Source organism: Melanerpes formicivorus, unplaced genomic scaffold (genome assembly GCF_026170545.1).
Source record: "Melanerpes formicivorus ecotype bairdi unplaced genomic scaffold, bMelFor1.0.p_v2 SCAF_1, whole genome shotgun sequence".
NCBI lineage: Eukaryota > Metazoa > Chordata > Aves > Piciformes > Picidae > Melanerpes > Melanerpes formicivorus.
The window spans coordinates 21,983,291-22,006,430 of record NW_027142353.1 but is presented as its reverse complement, the minus strand read 5'-3'; the positions used below and the strand labels follow the sequence as shown (position 1 = coordinate 22,006,430).

The 23,140-nt window shown below is 39.7% G+C and overlaps 1 protein-coding gene across 1 annotated transcript in view; it reads left to right on the top strand.

Moving 5' to 3' along the window:
• The window catches only part of IRS2 (insulin receptor substrate 2), a 32,656-nt gene extending 11,483 nt beyond the window's left edge, over window positions 1-21,173 (top strand). Inside the window, exon 2 of the mRNA XM_068170213.1 lies at window positions 18,643-21,173. Within this exon, the coding sequence (XP_068026314.1) occupies window positions 18,643-18,647 (5 nt within the window). The 3' untranslated portion in view covers window positions 18,648-21,173. The remainder of the gene's footprint in view (window positions 1-18,642) is intronic.
• The last annotated feature ends 1,967 nt before the right edge of the window (window positions 21,174-23,140 follow it).

The window sequence follows — 23,140 nt, the reverse complement described above, 5'->3', positions numbered from 1 at the left end:
TTGTTTGAAGGGGTCAGAAATGGAGGGACTGGAGCTTTTAGTGTTATACCAAAATAGCAATCTTGCTGATACCAGAAACAGCAGAAGTTTCTTAGAAACAGTAGGACACAGTGGAGAATTTTCCAGGTTTGCCAAATGATGCTTTAGTAAAATTTGTTTGATATGTGCTGTGATGATGAGTGCAAGGTATGTAACTCATTGTTCCATTTGGTCTCTATTTCCAAATCTGGTCTACAGATGCTTTAAAGTAGACATAAGAATAACATTGTAAGTGCAACTTGAGACGGAGGACTTCTCAGTCAGAGAAAAATCAATACATCATTCCACTAACAGCAGGAAAATCATGTAAATTAAATAAGATCTAAGCAGTTTTAGATTTGCCTCTTGCATTGTGTCCTCCTAGGCAGTATATTATTTTAAAAGCATTGAAGACAATTCCAATGTCTAGTTTAACCCCTTATTAAGCTGGGTTGCATTGTACAATGAATGGCATCAGAATTATTTTTTTTTCTTTGAATCTAGGCCTTTGCTCAGCAGAAGGCGCAAAGTTGATGGAAGAAGTCATCTGACAGTCTCTTTTGGTTGGAGATTTAGGTTTAACTGTTATGCAGGAGACAATAGTATTGAATAGTTGCTCAGGAACAAGAAAACCTTCACTGATGGAGGTAATGGAGGGTTTAGGAACTTATTTGCAGTAACTAATAATGCTAAATTTTAGGATTATTTACAAGAAATAAGAATAGAATTGACAAAGAACTTTCTAGTTAGTGCAAACCCAGTTTATATCATCAACTTGACTATGTCATGTACTGTGGACTCTCCAGAGCCTGAATTACTGAGCAGTGCTTAAATTATTTCTCCTGTACACATCACCATTTTTTTCTCGTATTGTGGTTTTTTTTCTTTGTCCAAAACTCCCTTGAGTGATTATAGTTTACTTTAAAAGACAGGCGAAATGTCAGGTGATGTATCTAACCAAAATTTTCATTGATACTCAAGCAGAGGTTGGTCTCTTCTCCCAGGCAGCCAGCACCAGAACAAGAGGACAAAGTCTCAGGCTGCACCAGGGGAGGTTCAGGCTGGAGGTCAGGAGGAAGTTTTACACAGAGAGAGTGATTGCCCATTGGAATGGACTGCCCGGGGAGGTGGTGGAATCGCCATCGCTGGAGGTGTTCAGGAGGAGACTTGACAGGGTGCTTGGTTGCATGGGTTAGTTGATTAGGTAGTGTTGGATGATAGGTTGGACGCAATGATCTTGAAGGTCTCTTCCAACCTGGTTTATTCTATTCTATTCTAAAGGCTTCTTGCAAAGGAATTACGAGATTTGGATCTGAAAGGTGCAGGTAAAATTCTTGTTCAAGACAGCTGCACTCTGCTGTGCTGTAATAACTTACAATGTAAACATTTGGAAAAGTTTACAGGAGGGTGCACTTGAATCTTTTGCAACAAGTTTCAGTCTTAAGCAATGATTTCTGCCAAATTAATAAAATATATAATAATACTGTTTAATGTAAAAAAAACACCACCAACAAAAAACCCCACATGCATTTGTTATAACACTCTTGTATAGAAACTATTGTTCAAGATTAGACATAATGATTAATATTAACTGTGAACTTTGAAAAATCGCTTTATAATAATTTTTTTACAACTACTTAGTTTTAATGTAGCATAGAACTTTGAACATTGCTTTTTGGATTTGGAATCAATCTTGTGTAATTTAGTGCAAGGGTACATAATTCCATCAGTGGTGAAGTTACAGAACTAGCGCTCATGATCTGAACAATAGCTGTCAAGAAATGACTATGTGGAGAAGCATTAGGCATCAACATATAAATATATGATCCTCAGGCTTGAGAGAATTTACCATAAATTTAAAATGTTTAGCACTTGTAGCTTTATAATCTCAATAGTCTAGCGAACATGAGAGAGATGCTAACATACACCACTGCTTGCCTAATATTGATTTCTTTGCATAGATACAGAAAGGTAACTTACTACAGTTTTGTTTTAAATGTCAAATGAAAGTTCTGTCAAGGTAAGATTTTAACTTTAACCGTAAGTGATGTATTTTTAAATAAATAGATTGCATGGATTCTAAATCAATAAATTGGTAATATTCAGTTGTTGAATGTTAGCCAATAGGATGATTTCCAGATACAAATGTACCAGTATATTTCAGCACTGTTAAGTGATTTATAGTCCCGGTCCTATTAGTATGAATCCTGAAGTGACAATAAAACAGAGGCTTTCTAAGATATGGTAACATGAGATGGTCCATCTGTTATTAAAAATAAAAAATAAAAGAAGTGAGAACTTGATGGTAGTGAAATAGCTGGACTACTTGTTATTGATTTTTTAGTAGAACTAATACTCAGTCCTCTAGGAGATAAATTGATGGACTTTCATTTTAATAAATGTATAATTGACTATGCTAGCAAGTGGAAACAATAGACTGAGATCTTGCAGCTTGAGTGAGCATGTCAAGCTGGTGTGTCTGAATGTAGAAGGAGCTGGCCCGTGTTGTTAATCAGCTATGTAGGATGTTTAGATACCATGCTCCTGTTTGATTGAGTCATTGCAGGAGGTCATTTACTCTTGTGCAGGTGGGATGTTATTGAGTCTGCTTCATTGGTCACAAACATGGCAAGCTTTAACTTGTTTTCCATTTTCTTTGTACTCATAGATTGGTTGGTGTGACTTTTGGAAGGTGATAATATTTCAACCATACTATTTTAAGAAACATAGTGAAAGTTATTGACATGATATTTTTGGTCAAGTAGACTCACACTTGTATTCTACTTATTTTTATTTTGCCAAAGAGTATAATTGTATTGAGATTTACTAATAATTTCCTTATCATTACAGTGCAGCATATTCTGATTCCTTAATTACGCATAGGAAAAGCTGTTTTTAAAAAAAAAAAAAAGACAGACAAAAACCAGATGCTGAGACTGTATAACACATACCTGGGAAATAATGAGTTCTTTTGAGAACTGATGTGTAGGAGACAACTTTAAACCCTCTACCCTGAATGGAATGAAGTGTATACATCCTGTACTTATTTGAGTATCTGAACATGTTCTTAGTCTTTCCTGTTAGTTTGCTTTAGATCCTAGCCTCTTTACCAGGCACTGATTTTTTGCTTGTCTTCTTGAGTCATTATCCCATATGCTTTATAAAGGGCTGCCTGAGCATCCAAATCTTCATTCCAACCTGGAGGCAAGGTTCTATTCAGTTCTGCTGAAGATCACAGTAGTATCACAGTATCACTAAGGTTGGAAGAGACCTCGAGGATCATCGAGTCCAACCTATCAACACAGACCCCATGACTAGACCATGGCACCAAGTGCCACGTCCAATCCCCTCTTGAACACCTCCAGGGACAGTGACTTCACCGCCTCCCTGGGCAGCCCGTTCCAGTGACAAACAACTCACTTGGTGAGGAACTTTCTTCTCACCTCGAGTCTAAACCTCCCCTGGCGCAGCTTGAGACTGTGTCCCCTTGTTCTGGTGCTGATTGCCTGGGAGAAGAGACCAACCCCTTCCTGTCTACAACCACCTTTCAGGTAGTTGTAGAGGGCAATGAGGTCACCCCTGAGCCTCCTCTTCTCCAGGCTAAACAATCTCAGCTCCCTCAGCCTCTCCTCATAGGGCTTGTGCTCAAGGCCTCTCACCAGCCTTGTTGCCCTTCTCTGTCCTTCTTAAACTGAGGGGCCCAGAACTGGACACAGTACTCAAGGTGTGGCCTAACCAATGCAGAGTACAGAGGCACAATGACTTCCCTGCTCCTGCTGGCCACACTATTCCTAATGCAGGCCAGGATGCCATTGGCCTTCTTGGCCACCTGGGCACACTGCTGGCTCATGTTCAGGCGGCTGTCGATCAGTACCTCCAGGTCCCTCTCTATTTGGGAGCTCTCCAGCCACTCTGACCCCATGGTAAAACAATAGACCAATAAGTCTTGTATTGCATATTAAATTTCTTCTTGGTAACATTTTACTTAATCATAGAAACACATTATTTTATTGTGCTGTGAAGTGACTTGATCTTACTCATTAGTGTACATGTGTCTTTGTGTGTCTATACCTGAGTGAGATCCTAATTCTGCTTCTGTAGTCAAAGAAGCATTTCACATTTTGGTATTTCTCAAAATACATTAACTCGTTATTTGCGTCAAAGTACCTGGAAGAAGGGAATAAAGTGTATTTGATACATAAAAGCTTGCGAAGCAGTTAACAAAAAGCACCATACTAAAAGAATAATATTTGGTAATTGTCCGTTAATCCAGGAACAAGAAACACTTCCTCAAATTCCATGATTTAGTTTAGGAAAAACACTACAAATAAGTGGTACCCTTATTAGTACAGGATACAGTATGGTGGGGCTATGACTGTAACTGTTGGAATGATCAGCATTGCCATCTGTCTTTTAAGTCTGAAATTCTGTTTCTTCATTGGATCGGATGCTACTGGAGTTGTTTGGGGTTTTTTCTCCTGATTTTGTTTTTCTGGTATATGTATTTGTCTTGGCACCAATCTTAAACTTCTCTGCTTCTGTAATGTGGTAACTTTTAATTTGACAAAGGTTTCTAACATTTTTCATAGCAGTGATGAGGTACTAATAGAGGGAGGGTTGGAACCATTTTTGTTTTTGTGGATTGTCTTGGGTCCCTTTTCAGGTCATTTGTGACCACATAATATCTTTCTGGGATAGTAATAATAATAATTATTAATAAATTCATGTTGATTATTTTTTTCAATATACTTTAATATAAAATAGCTACTGGAAGTAAGGACCTGATACAATATAAAGTAGTCCATGTACTGTTATTTGGAAAGCTGTGAAGTGGAGAAACCAGTCATTTACAGACAGTTCATGCTGGATTTATTTTATGTGCTTTATGGGAATGGATAAATGATTTTGCCTAAGTCTTATTCCTGCTGTATAGGAAAGTGTATCTGTGGTCTCTCATCTCAAAACCTAAATTCAATTCGGCTTTATTTATTTAAGGGACTTTTCTGATGACAGTTAGAGAGGCTGAGGCCAAGGGATCAGGCCTAGCCAGCATGGGTTTAGGAAGGGCAGGTCCTGCCTGACCAACCTGATCTCATTCCATGATCAGGTGACCCACCTGGTGGATGTGGGGAGGCCTGTGGATGTAGTCTACCTGGACCTCAGCAAGGCCTTTGACACTGTCCGCCACAGCAAACTCCTGGCCAAGCTGTCAGCCCATGGCTTAGACAGGAGCACACTGCGATGGGTTAGGAACTGGCTGGAGGGCCGAGCCCAGAGAGTGGTAGTGAATGGTGCCACATCCAGCTGGCGGCCAGTCATTAGTGGTGTGCCCCAAGGATCAGTGCTGGGCCCTGTGCTCTTTAACATCTTTATTGGTGATCTGGATGAGAGCATTGAGTCCATCATCAGTAAATTTGCTGATGACACCAAGCTGGGGGCAGGAGTTGATCTGCTGGAAGGTAGAGAGGCTCTGCAGAGGGACCTCAACAGGCTGGACTGATGGGCAGAGGCCAACGGCATGAGATTTAACACATCCAAGTGCCGGGTTCTATACATTGGCCACAACAACCCCATGCAGTGCTACAGGCTGGGGTCAGAGTGGCTGGAGAGCAGCCAGGTGGAGAGGGACCTGAGGGTACTGGTCGATGGTAGGCTGAACATGAGCCTGCAGTGTGCCCAGGCAGCCAAGAGGGCCAATGGCATCCTGGCCTGCATCAAGAACAGTGTGGCCAGCAGGAGCAGGGAGGTCATTGTGCCCCTGTACACTGCACTGGTTAGGCTGCACCTCGAGTACTGTGTCCAGTTCTGGGCCCCTCAGTTTAGGAAGGATGTTGACTTGCTGGAACGAGTCCAGAGAAGGGCAACGAAGATGGTGAGGGGTTTGGAACACAAGCCCTATGAGGAGAGACTGAGGGTGCTGGGTCTCAGGCTGCACCAGGGGAGGTTTAAGTTGGATGTTAGGAAGAAGAGAGAGTGATTGCCCATTGGAATGGGCTGCCTGGGGAGGTGGTGGAGTCGCTGTCATTGGAGGTTTTCAGGAGGAGACTTGATGGGGTGCTTGGTGCCATGGGTTAGTTGTTTAGGTGGGTTGGATTGGTTGATGGGTTGGACGCGATGATCTTGAAGGTCTCTTCCAACCTGATCTATTCTGTTCTGTTCTGTTCTATTCTATTCTATCAAAGTGGAAAACATTGTCAAAATTGTGCCTTTTATCAGTGCTTCAAGGGTCTGCTGCTTGGTTTTTCCTCCTCAGAAACAGGCGTCTTGATTGCTTTGGAAAAGTTTTGGTGGGATTGTTTAGCACAGACAGGATGGGACTATTTGCAGAGAGACCGTTTGTCTATGTTCTTCCTAACAGGTCTTTTGGAATTCAGCTGTGCAGGGCTCCTATGTCTAATGGACAGAAGAGTATAATCAAAAGGCAGAAATGTCTTTGTCTGAAGCCACAGGATGACCATAAGACTTCAAAATCTTGGAGGACCTTAATGTCAGTGTTCTGAGTAAAGCTACTTAATGCCTTCTGTGTCTCCCAAGTGTCTCAAATATTTCCTAACTGAAAGGTGGTTGTAGCCAGGAAGGGGTTGGTCTCTTCTCCCAGACAACCAGCACCAGAACAAGAGGACACACTCTCAAGCTGTGCCAGGGGAAGTTTAGGCTCAAGGCGAGGAGAAAGTTCTTCACTGTCATTAGTCATTGGAATGGGCTGCCCAGGGAGACGGTGGAGTCACCATCCCTGGAGGTGTTCAAGAGGAGATTCGACATGGCACTTGGTGCCATGGTCTAGTCATGAGGTCTGTGGTGACAGGTTGGACTTGATGACCCTTGAGGTCTCTTCCAAGCTTAGTTATACTGTGATACTGTGATATTCTTCTTTTAGCTTTCCACATATATGATGAGCATTCTCATCTAGCCAGTGTTCTTGCACTTTACCTAGAACTGAGAGGTTTGGCCCAGTCTGTCAATATCTTAGTCGACATCTTATTAGGAGCCTACTGAAACATAAGGATCTGGCTTCCATAGTCACTGCAAGGATACAACTGCCTTTTAACTATTGAAGAGGCTGATCAAAGCCAGATTTGGAGGCTGACACAAACCTGTCTTGCCTGACTGTAGAGAGAGCCTATAGACTTGGCATAAATGCAACATATAACTTCCAGAGGTCTGTGGTTTGTGAGATCAGTCTTGCTGTGTGGAGTCTTTTTTTAAGCAGAAGGACTTTAAATGACTAATATTCATATGTGGATCAGCTGGCCTGGCTAAGTACTCCTGCCTGACCTGGACTGTACTCTAGTTAGTTGATGTATTGTGCTTGTTCAGTAAATGTGAAATTAAAAGGGATTTGTGTTTTCTCTAGCTATGCAGCTGCTGCCCTGTTGACTGAACGCTTTTCAATAGATTTCCTGGTCAATCACAATACATGAAGTATGCAGTGGTATCAGGCCCTTAGCACTTAGAAGTGAACTTGGGCTTAAAAGGCACAGATGTCATGGGGGAAATAACTGGTATTTTGCAAACTATTTCTTCATCTGTATTGTCTGTGGTCTTTCCTTTTCCATTCTTCACATAGCATCCTTCTCAGATCAGCATCTTAACTTTATAAGGCATGATATTCTACAGGAATTTATAGTTCCTTGATATGACATCTTGAAGTATTCAGCACACCTATTTTAGATAGCCTAAGCAGCTTTCAAGAGCTGGGATGCTGGCAGTGGGAGAAAATACATGGAGGTCCTTGTATACTGGAAAGTCTGCCTGAAGTCTAGGGGAATTCTCTGTTGAGCATCATGGGACTTGAGCCAAATTCTTATGTATCTCATCTTAAGTGATAAAAATGGTTTTTAATCTGTTTTATAGAATCAGTTCCAGCAACATAATACAATTTCAAAAAGACGAGTGTCAGTTTTATAGTTGCGTGGTCAGATAAAATGCTGTAAGTCAAATGTAGTTTTCTGAAATGTTAGGAGCTACTGGTAAGCCTTTTAAGATAATTAAGCATCATTGGTTGCTTATAAGTGTATTTACTGGCAACAAATCAGGGGAGCCATACAATAAACCAAAACAAAGACACCTATGTCAGGGCATTTGGGAGAGGAGGGAAAAAGAGAACTGGTGAAATAGTAGAGTGCAGCTCTGTTTGCATAAATATTTACTCAGAGCTCTTGTAATTATGAAAGGAAATGCATCTTGATCTGGAGTTGGCAGTATCACATGTAAACTATGCTAATGTTTTTAGTCTTGTAAAAAAAAAAAAGGTATTTTTTAAGAAAAGTACCATGAAAGCGTGGTGGTTTTCATATTTCAGCAAATTTTATTGTTTTTCTTGGGGAAGGTAGCATTTTGTATTGCAGGTCTTGTGGATGAAAAAATTTCTAAGGTGAAATTCATTGCATGTCTCAGATACTCTTGTTCATTAGGATAGGTAAAACTTGTCAGTTTGCATTCACTTTTTTCTGCCTTTCTTAAAAGTGAAGCTTTGGTATCTGTTTGGTCTTGGAGAGCTTGTGGGCTTGCTTCACTTTATTTCTGCAATAAACTATTAGATGGGGATGATTCAAGGCACATCCAGTGGAGCTGAGAGCAATTTCATTCATTCAGTACAATTTTGCTTGAGAAAGGAAGTAAAGTGTGAGTAAGACAAAGGAGTTAATTGTATGCTGTGTGCAATCAAGTAATTTCATGACCAGCTTCCAGTTTTGAAGATGGTGTTCTCAGAAGATACATTTTAAACACTAATAAATTCTACTTTCCTAAACAGTTTACTAAGCTTTTTGCCTCTACTCTTCAGAAGAGTATCAGTCAGCCTCCAATAATGATCTGTGAATGGTAAATGTGATGCCTGTGTAACAAAATACATCTCTTTTCATGTCTTAACATAATACTAACTTCTGTATGCAATACAATCATATCAACTTTAGAAAGAAATGCTAATTCATCTTGAGATTAAATTCAGAGTAGGAGGTTACAGGTGCCTCTGTTGGTTTAAAATGCAGCAAAATTTTTATTTATTTTTTTAGCATTTCACAAAAAATTCATTTCATGCAAAGGAGTGTGCAGTCTAGCTTGTAAATAAGAAGTCTGTAAGTCATGTTCTTTTGAGACATGGTTTTGCTTTGATTACTTGGACATTTGTTTATTGAAGGGATAGTTGGAAATTTCTGCTAGGGGATTGCATTAGAGAAGGAGTGACTGTTTTCAAGGAGAATCAGTTGTTGTAGGGTGATAAGTAGTAAGGCTCAAGTGGATGAAGGTGTTGAAATCAACAGGGACAGAACACCTCACTAAATTTGGGATTCTGGCTTTCAGACATGTGACAAGCATCCACTGTGCCAAGCATAGCTGTGGGTCACAAGCCTGCATTCCCAAGGAAGTTAAGGAGAGCTTGGCTCCTGATCATTAATGAGCTGGTTAGGAGTACTTTATAAATATAGAGATGATTGTAGCCCCATGATGTATCTGAGAAAAGGCTAAGAACATAGAATCATAGAATGGTAGGGTTTGGAAGTGACCTCTGGATATCATCTAGTCCAACCTCCCTGCTAATGCAGGTACGCCTAGATAAGGTTACACGGGAATGTGTTCACGCAGATTTTTAAGGTCTCCAGAGAAGGAGACTCCACAGCCTCTCTGCACAGCATGTTCTAGTGCTCTGCCACCCTCAAAATAAAGAAGCTTCTCCTTAAGTTCAAGTTTGTACCCGTTGCCCAGCCCCTTTACACATTTGTATGTATTTATAAGATGCCCTCTCAATCTTCTCTTTTCCAGGCTAAAGAGACCCAAGTCTCTCAGCCTCTCATTGTAAGAGAGATGCTCTGGTCCCCTAGTAATTCCCATGGCCCTCCAATGGACTCTCTCCAGTAGTACCCTGTCTTCCTTGAATAGGGAGCCCAGAACTGGACTCCAGGGGTGGCCTTACAAAGGCAGAGTAGAGGGGGAGGAGAACCTCTCTTGACCTGCTGGCCACACTCTTCTCTATGTACCCCAGAATACCACTGGCTTTCTTGGCCATGAAGGTGACCACGTGGTGAATGTGTTGTCCACCAGCACTCCCAGGTCCTTCTCCACAGAGCTGCTTTTTAGCAGGTCAACCCCCAACCTGTAGTGATGCTTTGAGTTATTTCTCCTCAGGTTCAAGACACTTCATGAGGCTCGTCCCTCCCCAACTCTCCAGACTGTCCAGGTCTTGCTGAAATGCAGCACAGTCTACTGGTGTGACAGTCACTCTTCTCAGTTTTACATCATCAGCAAAATCACTGGAAGTACACTTTGTCCCTTCATCCAGGTTGTTAGTGAATATGTTGAACAAGACTGGACCCAGTACTGATTTCTGGGGAACATCACTAGCTACAGGCTGCCAGCTAGACCCTTCACTATTAATCACAACCCTCAGTACTCTGTCATTCAGCCAGTTCTCAGTCTTTCTTGCTGTCCACTTACCTAACCCACATTTTCCAAGTTTACCTAGGAGGATATTATGGGAGACAGTGTAAAAAAGCCTTACCAAAATCGAGGTAGGCAATATCCACTGCTCTTCCCTCATCTACCCAACTGGTCACAGAATCATAGAAGGCTATCAGATTGGTCAAGCATGATTTGCCCTTTGTGAATTTATGCTGACTGCAACTTTTTGTTTGTTTGTTTGTTTGTTTTTTTAATCCAAATTTTTGTAAATAGAAGTTTGAGTCATTGTTTAAGTGGAATTAATAGAGCAAAAAGGTTAAGGACTTAACCTGATTCGTGCTACTGTATTGTCAGCTCTGAAATATGAGACATAGTTTTAAAAGAACAGAAGGAACAGTATATGCAAGAAGATTAATAGCTGAAGTGAAATATGTAGCCATTTAATGATTTGGTAATGATACTGCAAGAGATACAAAAATGAAAAAGTAAACTGTTCCTACATTTTTCTAAGTAATATTACCTGAAATGCATCAGTTCATTCTTCTTTCAGTGTGAGAAAAGGATCCTAATCTGATTTTTTTTTTTTTTTTTAAACTTGGACACAAACCCCCTCAAACAATCCCCCCCACAAAACAAATCAAACAAACAAATAACACAAAGGAAAACCCAATCTGAAATCTGTCATCCTACTGAGGTTACCTTTACAGGTTCCTTACAGCATAATTTTTCTTCTCCCAAGAATCCTGGTGAAAGAGTTGGCCAGCTGGTGCCAGGCTTTTCATCCTAGTTTTGCAGGGTTCTGTAGAAATGCTGGGGCAAGTTGGTTTTGAGCCTTTTCATTGTGTTCTCAGATTGAAGATAGGAAACATACATATATGGGAATTGCAGTTCCTGTTCCTATAGATCTCAATATATAGAGAGTAAAGGAGAGACAGCATTTGTATGGACTGTGCATGGAACTAAGGCTTTAGCTTTATTGGGTGGATTAAGCTAATGTGGCAGGTTCAGAACAAGTTGAAGGAAATAATTTTCTTGAACCCTGTGAGACTCCAGGGTTTTCATGAAAGAAGGTGAGCTACAGGAGGTCCTTGACAGGTAAATCTTTAGAAGCTAGAATTTAGGGAGCTCTCTGAATGATTGTTGTTTTCTATAGTATTAATTTAGCAGAAAGCTGCTATGTGTCCAGGCACGTGGATGGAGGTAAACTAGTGGCTCAGAAGAAGCTATTGGACTTTGATATTGACCATTGATACCTAGAATGACAGTTAGGTTCTCCCTTGTGGATCTAACTGGAAGTCTGATTATATCTTCCCCCACCTCCCCTTACTGTTAACTTAGCTGAAATAGGTCCACCAAAATTGATGCATTTCAGCTGGCAGCTGTGTGATAATAGCAAACTCTTAAAAGAGCTCTTCTTTCTTGTCAGACCTCGTTGCCCTTGTTAATGACAACTGATATATGTGAGAAGAGGGATAAATACTCCTTTGACGTCCCAACCAAGCCAACTTCCCAGGATATGATCTCTGCACCTAAAATGGTTACTAAGTCATACACCTCACAGACTTCAACATCTTTCATAACTGTTAATCATCTGATCCTAACTGAAATGATGGAAGAGTTGTTGCTTACAAGTGCTTGTTTTTTCTTCTTGACTATAAGGAGTGAGTAGGGTGAGTAGGTCAGAGATGGAGAGGTATACATTGGGGATGGCATAAGTTAGCTGAGTATTGTCTAGTGTATGCTGTAACGGCAGACGTTAATTCAGTTGGGTTTGTTCTATTTCTGAAGATGGAGTTGGTAGGTACTTCAGTGTATGTCACCAATTCCTTCCTCCCTTGCTGCTCCAGCATCATTTTACATACAGAGTGGTGTCACTGGAGTTATTGCTGTCAGTCTGTTCCTGGGGAGAACTGTACTCTCACAATGTGATGAAAGGAGTTGTAAAAATCAAGGCAACCACCTATCTGAATCTATGTTTGCAGTGCTGTGTTTAGAATCTGCACTACTTAAGGGTGTGATGGTTATAAGGTGGTATGCAATTCCAGTTGCATGATAATGGTCATCAACCAAGAACATGACTTGTTCTACGATGGTTAAATCTTCTGCATGTGAACTGTTGAATGGCTCTTTGGCTGGCTGCCATGCTCTAATCTTTTCAGTGGCAAATTTTCGATGTAGTTCCCACATCTGCTTCTATGTGTGTTTCTATCCCTCTTACAACATCCCAATGGAAGGCCAAAAGGACTAAACATTTTTTTTTCCTAGCATTTTGTCTGCTCAGAGAAAACAGCTTGATTTTGTGTAATTTCATACAATGTTTTTGAACAGTTGTATACTCAGCCTGCAAGGGAGAAGAGAGTTGAACAAATTTCAGATAGTACTGTGCTGAAGGGTTTTTTGGTCTAATTTATTCTTAATCATGAGATTAAATCACATCTATGCAAACTTATTTAATAGTACACAGTTATTATGGTTCTGAAATTAAGAGATATAATAGCAACTGTATTAAATTAATCCTGGAAACATGAGCATGTCTAGTTGCTTAAATTTGAAGTGCCTATTTTTCTTGTAATTGATATGGGAAACGTATTTCTGGACCTTGAGCTATAAATTCATTATAATGACATTTGTAAATTTAATTCCTTATTTTCCACATAATTGCATTTTAATGTTTAGTTATTCATACTAAAAATTCTAGAATAACCTTGACAAAATGATATAAAACACAAATTATATCAGATTCTGAAGTAAACTAAGCATAGCCCTCTTCATCCTCTCTACTCTTACTGTAGACTCAGCTGCTTAAACTCGAGTGTAAGATTGGAGATAAAAGTGTTAGTCATGCAAATATTTCAAATAGAGATTACTTTGATTTTTAGTACCTTTGGACAAAGGTTGATGCTTATTATAAATTGGACATCTGACAGTGGCATGAGATATGCATTTTAGCCTCTCGGGTGTGTGTTAGTACAAAAGAAAAAAAAAGTACTTGCAGCTGTTGCCACACAGCATCCTTTTCCAGACAATTTTGTGTTTTGTTTTCCACTTTAGAAGAGAATATCTTTCTGCATGGTTCTCTACATGCAGTTAAGGACGTTACGATTTTTAGCTATTTTACATGAATTAAAAGTAATATAAAACTCATTTTAATGTAGGTAACTGTGGCTGCAAAATCCCTGTTTACTGTTTTGAATAAATGCAGTGATTTTTGTTTTGGTTTATGTTGACTGGATGCTTGCTTTTCTAAATTCATAAAACAACAGAGGCATATCTAAATAACATTATGTACTGGTTTATAGTGGAATAACATACCAAAAGAGCCTTGTTTCTTGGGGCAGCATGTCTCCAATTATGATCAACAATGACTTGTTTAAAAACATAATAACAACATGCCTCTTTCATTTCATGGTTTAACTTGGTTTTCCCACCAAATGTGGAAACATTTTGCTGTGGATGGATATTATTCATGGGCTTTGTAAACTGTTAGAGCTTACAGCTTTGTTTTCCTGTGCGGTGGTGTTGTAAGGGTGAGTGCATAAGCTCTGTCATGATGGCTAAGCTTGGCTGGTTTGGGTAGGAGCTCATATTCCCTGGAATTACTTGTGGAGCGACATAGCACAGCACCATAAATTATTCTGCTACCTATAGCAAGTTTACCTGTGTTTGTTCTTCATATGTACTATTCATTACATTGCTTAACAAGAGTCGGGTCAATGTTTTGAGTCCTACTGTGCACTTCCCTGGTAGCACCCTGGCATTTGCATGAGGATGCTTGGCCAGATTTGTGGCCTTATCATGTGTGCATGTACATCCTACGATCCCTCCCATAAAGAAGCCCTTGCAGACTGCGGTTAGTCCGTGTCTCATTGTCATTGGTGCCAGATCAATGTGAATTTGTTGCTATCAGGACCCCTGCTGCCACTCCCCACCTCCCAGGTGTTGAGAAGGCCAAAGGCCTACCCTGCAATTGGGATTTGGTTCTTTGGGTTAAACCGTCTAATGGCCTGGCCTGATGCCCACAAGATGCATGTGGTGTTAAACTCCAGATCTGGTTGTTTCAGTAGGATGGGTCTTCCAGGAAAAGTTATTTAGCAGGATCAGAGCCCTAATTGATTTGGCAGGCAGTATGAGAAGGGGAAACAAAGGGACAAAGCCATAGAGTGATGTGCCTGAAGTCAGGGCAGAAGCCCATGGCAGAGCTGGGGGTTCTGTGTCCAATGCCTGATCTACTCTGGCAGTTGTGCTGCCAGTGGAATAAATTTGCTCTTCATGAATAACCAGCAATGTGTTTTGCCATGAACCACATGAATAGCTGTTTCTGTCTGCATGCTTGTTAGCAGATGAGAGTTATTTTTAGGAATTAAGAAAATTTTTATTCATTGCTTACTGACTTTGAAAATTAATAAGCAAACTAGATCTTCTTTAATTGACTAACCATTGTACTCTCTTCACAGTATATTTATCAAATCTTTTTGTATTTGGTATTTTCCTAGCAATTTGTGTGTGTTTATTATCTGGTTTATTTGGCAAGAAACCAGTGGAATTGGATGACTTTGAGTTTTGGAAACTCAGCAGTAATCACAGATGCTTTTCTTAATAAAACCCCAAACCAAGAGGAAACTTCAGTATTGTCACAGTGGCAGGCTTTATTTATTGAGATGTGTGTGCCCCTGGGGAATAAGTTTCTCAAAGAGTAGATTCGTGTCCTATAGGGATTTTGTTCAGTTCCTGTATAAATACAATGTGCACTGGTATGATTTGCTGTATAAGTAGAATGTTGATCTGAGATAAGTCAGGTGTAATCATTGGTTTATTTTATTTTACTTCAGCGTGAAACTTGCAACTTCCTTGCAAGAAGGCTTCCTCTGAAGATAGTATTGCTATTATATGGAACAAGTGGCAGCAGTAATTATTTTTCCTTTCTTGATTCAGATGTTATTCAAAACATGTTTCAAAGCTTATTGAAGTCAGGGGAAATTGTTTCATTATTGAAGACTTTGTTTGAGTTAGGTAGGTTTTCAGTTAGAGGTCAGCATTCTAGTCTCATTGGATGACAAGTTTTTTGAATCGTAGACTCTTAGGTTTGTGCTAACACTCCCACTACAAAACCCTATGAAGCCAGTTTGTAAATGCTTTGAAGCATTGGCTACTTCACCTGCTCCAGTTTAATTCTGTCTGGAAAGTACCTATTGTGCTGTAATAACAACAGCAGTTTTACTCACCTGCTGATAATCCTCCCTGATGACCACCCTAGGCTGATGTAGTTCTGGAAACATACAGGTGTTCTTTCAGTGTACAAAAGTACATTCCTTTGATTTCCCTATCTGAATGCATGATTTTTTTTCCGTATTTTGCTTGTTTGGTTGGTTGTTTTGGGGGTTTGTTTGACTTTATCGTGATCATTTTTGGGAACCTAAACTTTTAACATTGATTTCCATTTGGAGGAGGAAAGTAGTAATACAGAGTCAGCATGTAAATACTCAAGTGCTTCTTTGTTTGCCTACATGATGCATTTGTCTTGCTTCCCAAACAAAAAGTGGGAACAAAGTGGTTTAAATGGCTTTTTGCCAAACCAGGGATCTCTGCTTCCTGCTGAGAGCCATCCCTCCTGCCACATGTTCTCCCATGCAGTGTTACTGGATGGTGGTGGCGGTTTCAAGGATCACTTGACTGCATCTTAAGCCAATTCAAGTTCAAAACCTTCCCAGCCCAACTAATGAAAGATGTTTTTTTGAAGAGTGAATGGATAGATTTGAGACGGTTTCTGATCAGAAGAGTGTCAGCAAATAAATGTCAATGAGTGGGAGCAATGAGATGCTCTACTTTTGGTCTTGGCAAGCTATTAATTAATTTCAAGATGTGTCATGAAAAAAATTAATCCTAAGTATCTGGTCATATAGTGGCTCAAATTGACTCCCAACAGGACTAATTCCTTAAGGAAACCTTAGCTTTGAGAGATTCAGTAGCAATTAAGCAATTCTCACATATATGCGAGGTATGTCAAACTTCGATTTTGTGTTCTAAAGAACTTCAATTGTAGGAAAACTTGTGTGATACCTCTTCAAACTAAATTTTAATCTAATTTGTTAACTTGGGGACAACAACATAGAACAAAACAATTTGCTGTGAACTACTATATGAAATACAAAAAATGGTTAATTTTGAATACTACTTTCAATATAATTATGGAATCTTATATGTATATCAAAAAGCATAAAGAGCTGAAATAATGTGAATTTGCCACAAAAATCCAAAATGCAATAATATGACCCCACCTGGAGTACTCTGTCCATTTCTGGAGTTCCTATTACAAGAAAGATCTGGAAATGCTGGAATGTATCCAGAGAAGGGGCACAAGGGGGATTAGAGGGCTGGAGCACCTCTCCTATGAAGACAGGGTTGGTCAGTTTGGAGAAGAGAAAGCTTTGAGAAGACCTTATTGTGGGCTTCCAGTGTCTGAAGGGGGCCTACAGGAGAGCTGGTGAGGGACTTTTTAAGGTGTCCAGCAGTGGTAGGAAGAGGAGTATGGATCCAAGCTAGAGGAGGGGAGATTTAGATTAGACTTCTTCACTATAAGGGCAGTGAGATGCCAGAACAGATTTTTAAGGTCAGGCTGGATGTGGCTCTGAGCAACCTGATCTAGTGGAAAGTGTCCCTGCCCATGGCACAGGGGGTGGAACTAGACGATCCTTGAGGTCCCTTCCAACCCTGACAATTCTGTGATGAAAGAGACACTATTTATAGCACTTAGTATGAATGTAGTGCTGCAGGCTGACGTCGTATCAGGATTTACCACGTAGTTGGCACATTTCAAAATGAGGTGTTGATGTTTTGTCATGTTACATTTACAGTCTTGATGTTTTAATCACTACTGTATGTGCATCACTGCTTTCTGAATATAGCAAACAGGAGAAATCTATGTGATAAGCAACATGCTAAAGAAAAGTTGATGTATTTTTTTTTGCTTTAATGACTGTCAACAAACCATCTTAATGACTGAGTTAATTGGTGTAATAATGTACTTTTATGGTGGTGGCACATACTATCCATTAATTCTTTGCAGTGAAAAAATGCAGAATCACAGAATGATAGAGGTTAGGAAGTACATCTGGAGATCATCTAGTCCAACCCCCCCTGCCAGAGCAAGCTGTACAGGACAGTGTCCAGGCAGGTTTTGAATGACAGCAGAGACGAAGACTCCACAGCCTCTCTGGGCAGCATGTTCCAGTGCTCTACCACCCTCAGAGTAAAGAAGTTACTCCTCATGTTCAGATGGAACTTCTTAGGTTCAATTTTGTGCTCATTACCTCTTCTCCTGTCCCTGGGCATCACTGAAAAAAGACTAGCCCCATCCTCCTGCCACCCACCATTTTTGTATAACCATTAATAAGATCACCCCTCAGTCATCTCTTCTCTAGGCTAAAAAAAACTAAATCCCTCAGCTTTTCTTCATAAGAGAGATGTTCTAGTCCCCTAACCAGATTTGCAGCCCATGTATGCTTGAACAGTTCCCTGTCCTCCTGTCATATGAAAAGAGACAACCGCATGGTTTAAGTTAGGATGGGTCTGCATTAATTTGCCTTCACTGTTTAAAGCAGTTTTGTAGTCAGTAATGTGGAGATTTCTTCCATTTGCATGTTTACCCACTTTTTAACTTCTGGAATAATAGTTACTTAGTAAATTAAATAACTAGATTGGAAGAAGGTCCTTTCTATACTCTGGTTATGTTTTTAGCGAACTTTTTCCCTAAAGAAGATACAGTCTCAAGAACTTTGTTTTTAAATGTCTGTAAATAGACAGCTTTTGATAACACATAACTGACTAAAAAACCAGTTGAGTTTGTACCTACTTTCTGCAAGCCCTTTTCCTTTCCAACTATGCAAATGGTCATGATCACAACTTGAACTAGGGAAATTTTGTGTTGGGTTTTCTAACCAGTTCTGACTCCTCTGGTTTACTCATCTGAAGAACCACAGCTGAAAAGTTGTAAGAACCAGGAGGTGGTATTGGATTCAGTACTCCCTCTACTCTCACTGCAATACCTTATAATGTATACAAATATAAAAGCAGTTATTACATGGCCTTTTCTTTTTTTTTTTTTTTTCCCTTAATGCAAATCCATTCTGAGTAACTTCTCTGTGGCATTTTATGTATTGTTTAAATCATAAATATGATAAGGTGGTTTTTTTGCAGCTTTTATTGACCAACTTTCATTTTTTTTTTCAGAGTGAAGGAGTTAGTTTTCTCACCATGACCTCAAACAACAGAGTACAACATTCAAAGAAGCTGCTCAGCATATTCCTTTTGTTTGGTTGGTTTTGTTTTGTTGTTGTTGGTTTTGTGTTTTTTTTTTTTTGTTTTTTTTTTTTTTGTAACTGAAGCTGCTTAAGGTTTACTTTTTTGTTGTTGTTGTTATTGTTGGTCTGGACAGTTACTTAACTGTTTTGGACTAAACTGTGCAACAAAATTGGGAGGAAGGGAAAGCAACCTGCCTAACTTACTGCCTATCCATGGCATCTACGGTATCATTTTGCTGCTGTTTTGACGGAAATTGGAGATGCTCTTTAGGTCATAGGAACTTTTATGCTGGCCTCTTAAGGGGCAATGCCTTCATTTCTTTTTTCTGCAGAGAACTGTATTTGTTTTTCAGCATATTAAGGGATTCTGTAACACCTGCTGGAGCAGTAAGATCTGGTATTTACTGGCATAATTTCAAGCCTACCACAGTACTACCTCAGTTCAAAGTAAAGCTGGATTTGTGGTGTTGGTGTACGACAGGACCTCCTCTATCTCTACGCTGAGTCTCTCAAGAGCAGTCGTCAGCCTTACTGAACTTGCAACGCATACAGCTGCTGCTGGGTTGTGAATCACTAGCCACAGGGTTTACTTCTCAGACAAAGCCTAACCAGGGCGCTGAAGAGTCTAGAATGGGACGAAACTCTGTGAATTGGACTTGGACAGATAATTCATAGTAAAGAAATACAAAATGTGTAACTGAAGCAAAGTAAGTTGAAAACATCAAACTGTATTGGGGGTCTCTCTCTGTACCTTTGACACACTTGTTTAATCCTCTCTATGTAGGTGTTTAAGTAGGTGATTCAGATTGCAAAAGCCTTTTCTCCTATGTACAAGCTTGGTTTTGTCAGATAACCCTCTTCTTGCTGCAGTTCTTGCAACCAAAAATCCACATAGGCATGCTAGGAATGCAGGGATGATACTGGGGATCAGGCAGATTCAAGCGCTAATATTAACACAGTATTATCTTGCCATTTAGAAACTCTTGATATTTGCCTTTTATCAGGAAAGCACCATTGCAGCTGTAGGCATTATGACAGGGAAGAAGAACCATTGCAATCACTTACCCTAAGTTCTTTTCAAGGCTACCCATGCATTACATTTCCAGTAGCCTGAATATACAAGTGATGTGGCAGCTACTGTCACAGATGTCACATAAAACTGTTGCACCAGACTAGCAGAATGTCATGGCACCTTGATTCTCCTTCAATAAATTTTTTGAGGAGTTCATTTACATTTTAATGGTACCTTCCCAGTGCCTGCTCTGACAGACATGTAAGTATTACTAAGTTATTTGAGTTATGCAAGAGGTTGTTTTTTCATGGTGGTTTTTTGTTTTGTTTTTGTTTTTTAATCATTGTGCTTGGTGGAATGTGTACTTCACTATTAACAATGCATTATCTTTTGGGTTTGATTTTTTTTTTTTTCTGAGGAAGACAAGAATCAGTGTCTTACAAACGTAATGAATGGCAGTGTGGTCTTCCTACATGCTGAATTCTTAGAACTGAGGATTGTATTACAAGACAAAGATGAATGTAAACTAATTCTTTCCCGACCCCATGACACACTTATTTTTCAGTGTAATTTGGGGGGTTTAAATCATAGCAATGCATAGACTAATACAATATTAGATCTAAAATACATTCAAATAGTCTGAGTTTGGGTTTGGTTTTATTTTTAAATAATACTTTAAATGCTTCTAAGACATTCTAAAATGTCTTGTTCAAATCTGGAACTAAAAAAACAAATACCCTTGACATTTTCTGCCTGATGCCCCCTCAGCACTGAGTGTAGTACCTGCTGAATTCAGTGTTTTGAACTTCAGATTAGAAGTAGCCCTCTGTACCAATTAAGCCACTGAAAGAAGTGGCTAAACTGCTTATAGCAACTTTAAAACAGAAACTTGACAATATAGTCAATTCTTCTCTATCCTGTATATTTCACAAAGGCATATGCAATACTTACATTCTTAATTTAGTTTACAGAATGGAACCAAAATGTATAAATGTTATGTTTGCTAAAACTTCACAATGTATATTGGGTCTTTGTACATTTTGCCTGACTTACCTTAAATTTAAAATATTTTTTGCTATATAACCTTAACAGTTATTAAGCAGTGTTTTCTTTTTGGGTACATACTGTTTCTGGATATCAAGATGTTAAATATATTTCTTGCTATTGTGATATGACAAGAGACTTAACTTATCTTGCTGTGTCTTCCAATGTACACGCTGTATATAAGGATAAATGTGATGCTGCTGGAGACCAGAATAAATGGAACCAGAGTAGTGTATTGTATTTAGTCTGTATTGATCATGGATGCTCTCCTTAATAGCCATATGCAATAAAATACATTATTTATGAAAGGAGTAAAGTATTTGTGTGCCTGTTTTCTCTAGAAGTGAGGTGGTTTTCTGGTTGCTTACATAAAATCAGTTTATTCTCTTTTAAATAGAAACATACTTATTCTCAATACATCCTACTGCTTTGCATGTACTTACCTGCTTTCCTTTTAAAACTTCTGAAAAATCATGAAATAATTTTAAGTCTTATTTAAGAATAAAAAGACCTGCATTATAAAGGTGAAGTTTCTGTATTTGAGGAAATAAAAGCAGAACTTGGTCTTAATTTTTAATTCCTATTTGAAAAGCAAGTGAAAGACTAAAGGAGTCCTTCTGACAGCATATTTAGTGAGAACTGACTTGCCCTGTACATGTTGTATAGTCATAGTATACACTGGTACAAGACAGACAGGAACTTAATGCATCCATTGGTTAGGGGTTCCCATGCGCAGTCATACACACCATGGGGTTACTTACTCTTGTGTAAATGATCCTGTTCCAGTGCTCTTTGCACCAAGATAAATGACCTGTGTGAGAGTCATTGACTTATGACAGGAACTGTGGTGATGATGGGCAGGGAATAAAAACAGTAGGTTTATAAAAAGCTTGATGTCCATTTCATAGCAGAGTCTTGCTGAGATCTCCTTTGCTTAAGTTGGAGTCTCTGAGTGGCATGTCATTGTTCATACCATGCAAGTCCTGCTAATGCAGGAGTGTTGCAGCCACTGTTCAGAGGGCAGCTTCTGGATGCGTGCAGAGTGTGTGATTCCTTAGCTGACCAATTCCTTAGCATGCTGCATAGCGCAAACCAATAACGTTCCCTGTCTGCCAAGAACAACATCCTCATGCTGGCACTCTTTGATTGGAACATGCTGTAGAAGCCACATCCTTGACATGCTGGCACTTCTTACTGGGAGAAGAGTTTAGCTTATATATGTGTTTGGATTTCACTGGTTAAGCAATTGATAACAAAGTATAAAAAACAGCCACTCTCAGCAAGAGTTATCTTTGGTTAGGGATTCAGCTAGGACCTCAGCATAGGGATGTTGCTAGGGATATGCTTGGGACTTCTGTTAGCTACTTCATCTGTTAAGGGCTTCTGGTACTCTGTAATGCTAGGAATTCTGCAACACAGCAATAAGGGAATTCTGGGAGGACATCTGCGATTCTCTGGTCTCTGCATTTCTGGAATCTTACTGCTATACGGCAGCGGGGTTTGTGCCTTCATTCGTCATCCAGTGGCCCCCAACTCAGGAGAAGAGCACAGGGGGAGACATGATGTCTCTGTAAATCATGCTCTAAGTCATACTTACCTGGTAACATCTACCATTAAATGGGTTGATGCTTTCATGGTTACCTTATGTTGTGGGCATGGTTGAAAGACCATACTCGTACAACTTTATCTTAAGAAGACAAAACTTTGTTATTATGGTAAGCTGAGTTTCTTTCTCTGAAAATGGCCTGAAGAGCAGTCCTGTTTGTGACTGCTGGAGTGTTCATGTAAGCCACAGAGTTCAGACATAGTCACAAATAATACATATGCTGCTCAGGGCAGAACAGTTAGCTCCTCCTCTCATCTGTCTTGACCGTCTTCCCTGCAGGCTTTGGTAGGAGAGACAAAATGGGAGTCTCTGAATTTTACACTACCTACATCCTTGAAGAAAAAGAGCAATGGCTTTAGTCTGAAATCACTGTGGAGAAACACAAGTATCCAAAAGTATCTTCTCCTTTTCTGCTGTCAATAGGGTATGATACCACAAAAAAATGTTTAATGTTTGATAAAATGTCTTGAAGGCTGATGTCAGATGCTCTGGTGGCTTCATCTTTGGATAATCAGATGATAAAGGAAACCACTGAACATTTGGCCCACCTGCAGCGCAGGGTGGTGTAATGTAGACTGTATCCAAACAGGTTGACATTTGCACTGACCTCAGAATGGTGCTCTTAAGTCCTTGTCCAGTGACTATACTTAAAGAGTTCAAAGCAGTCTATGACTTCAAGCCTTCTTGGGAACCTTGGTTTATATTTTGTGGTACAGGTCTAGGTGTCTCTGATGCATGTGTGGTAGCTTTAGGCTATGCCTAGAA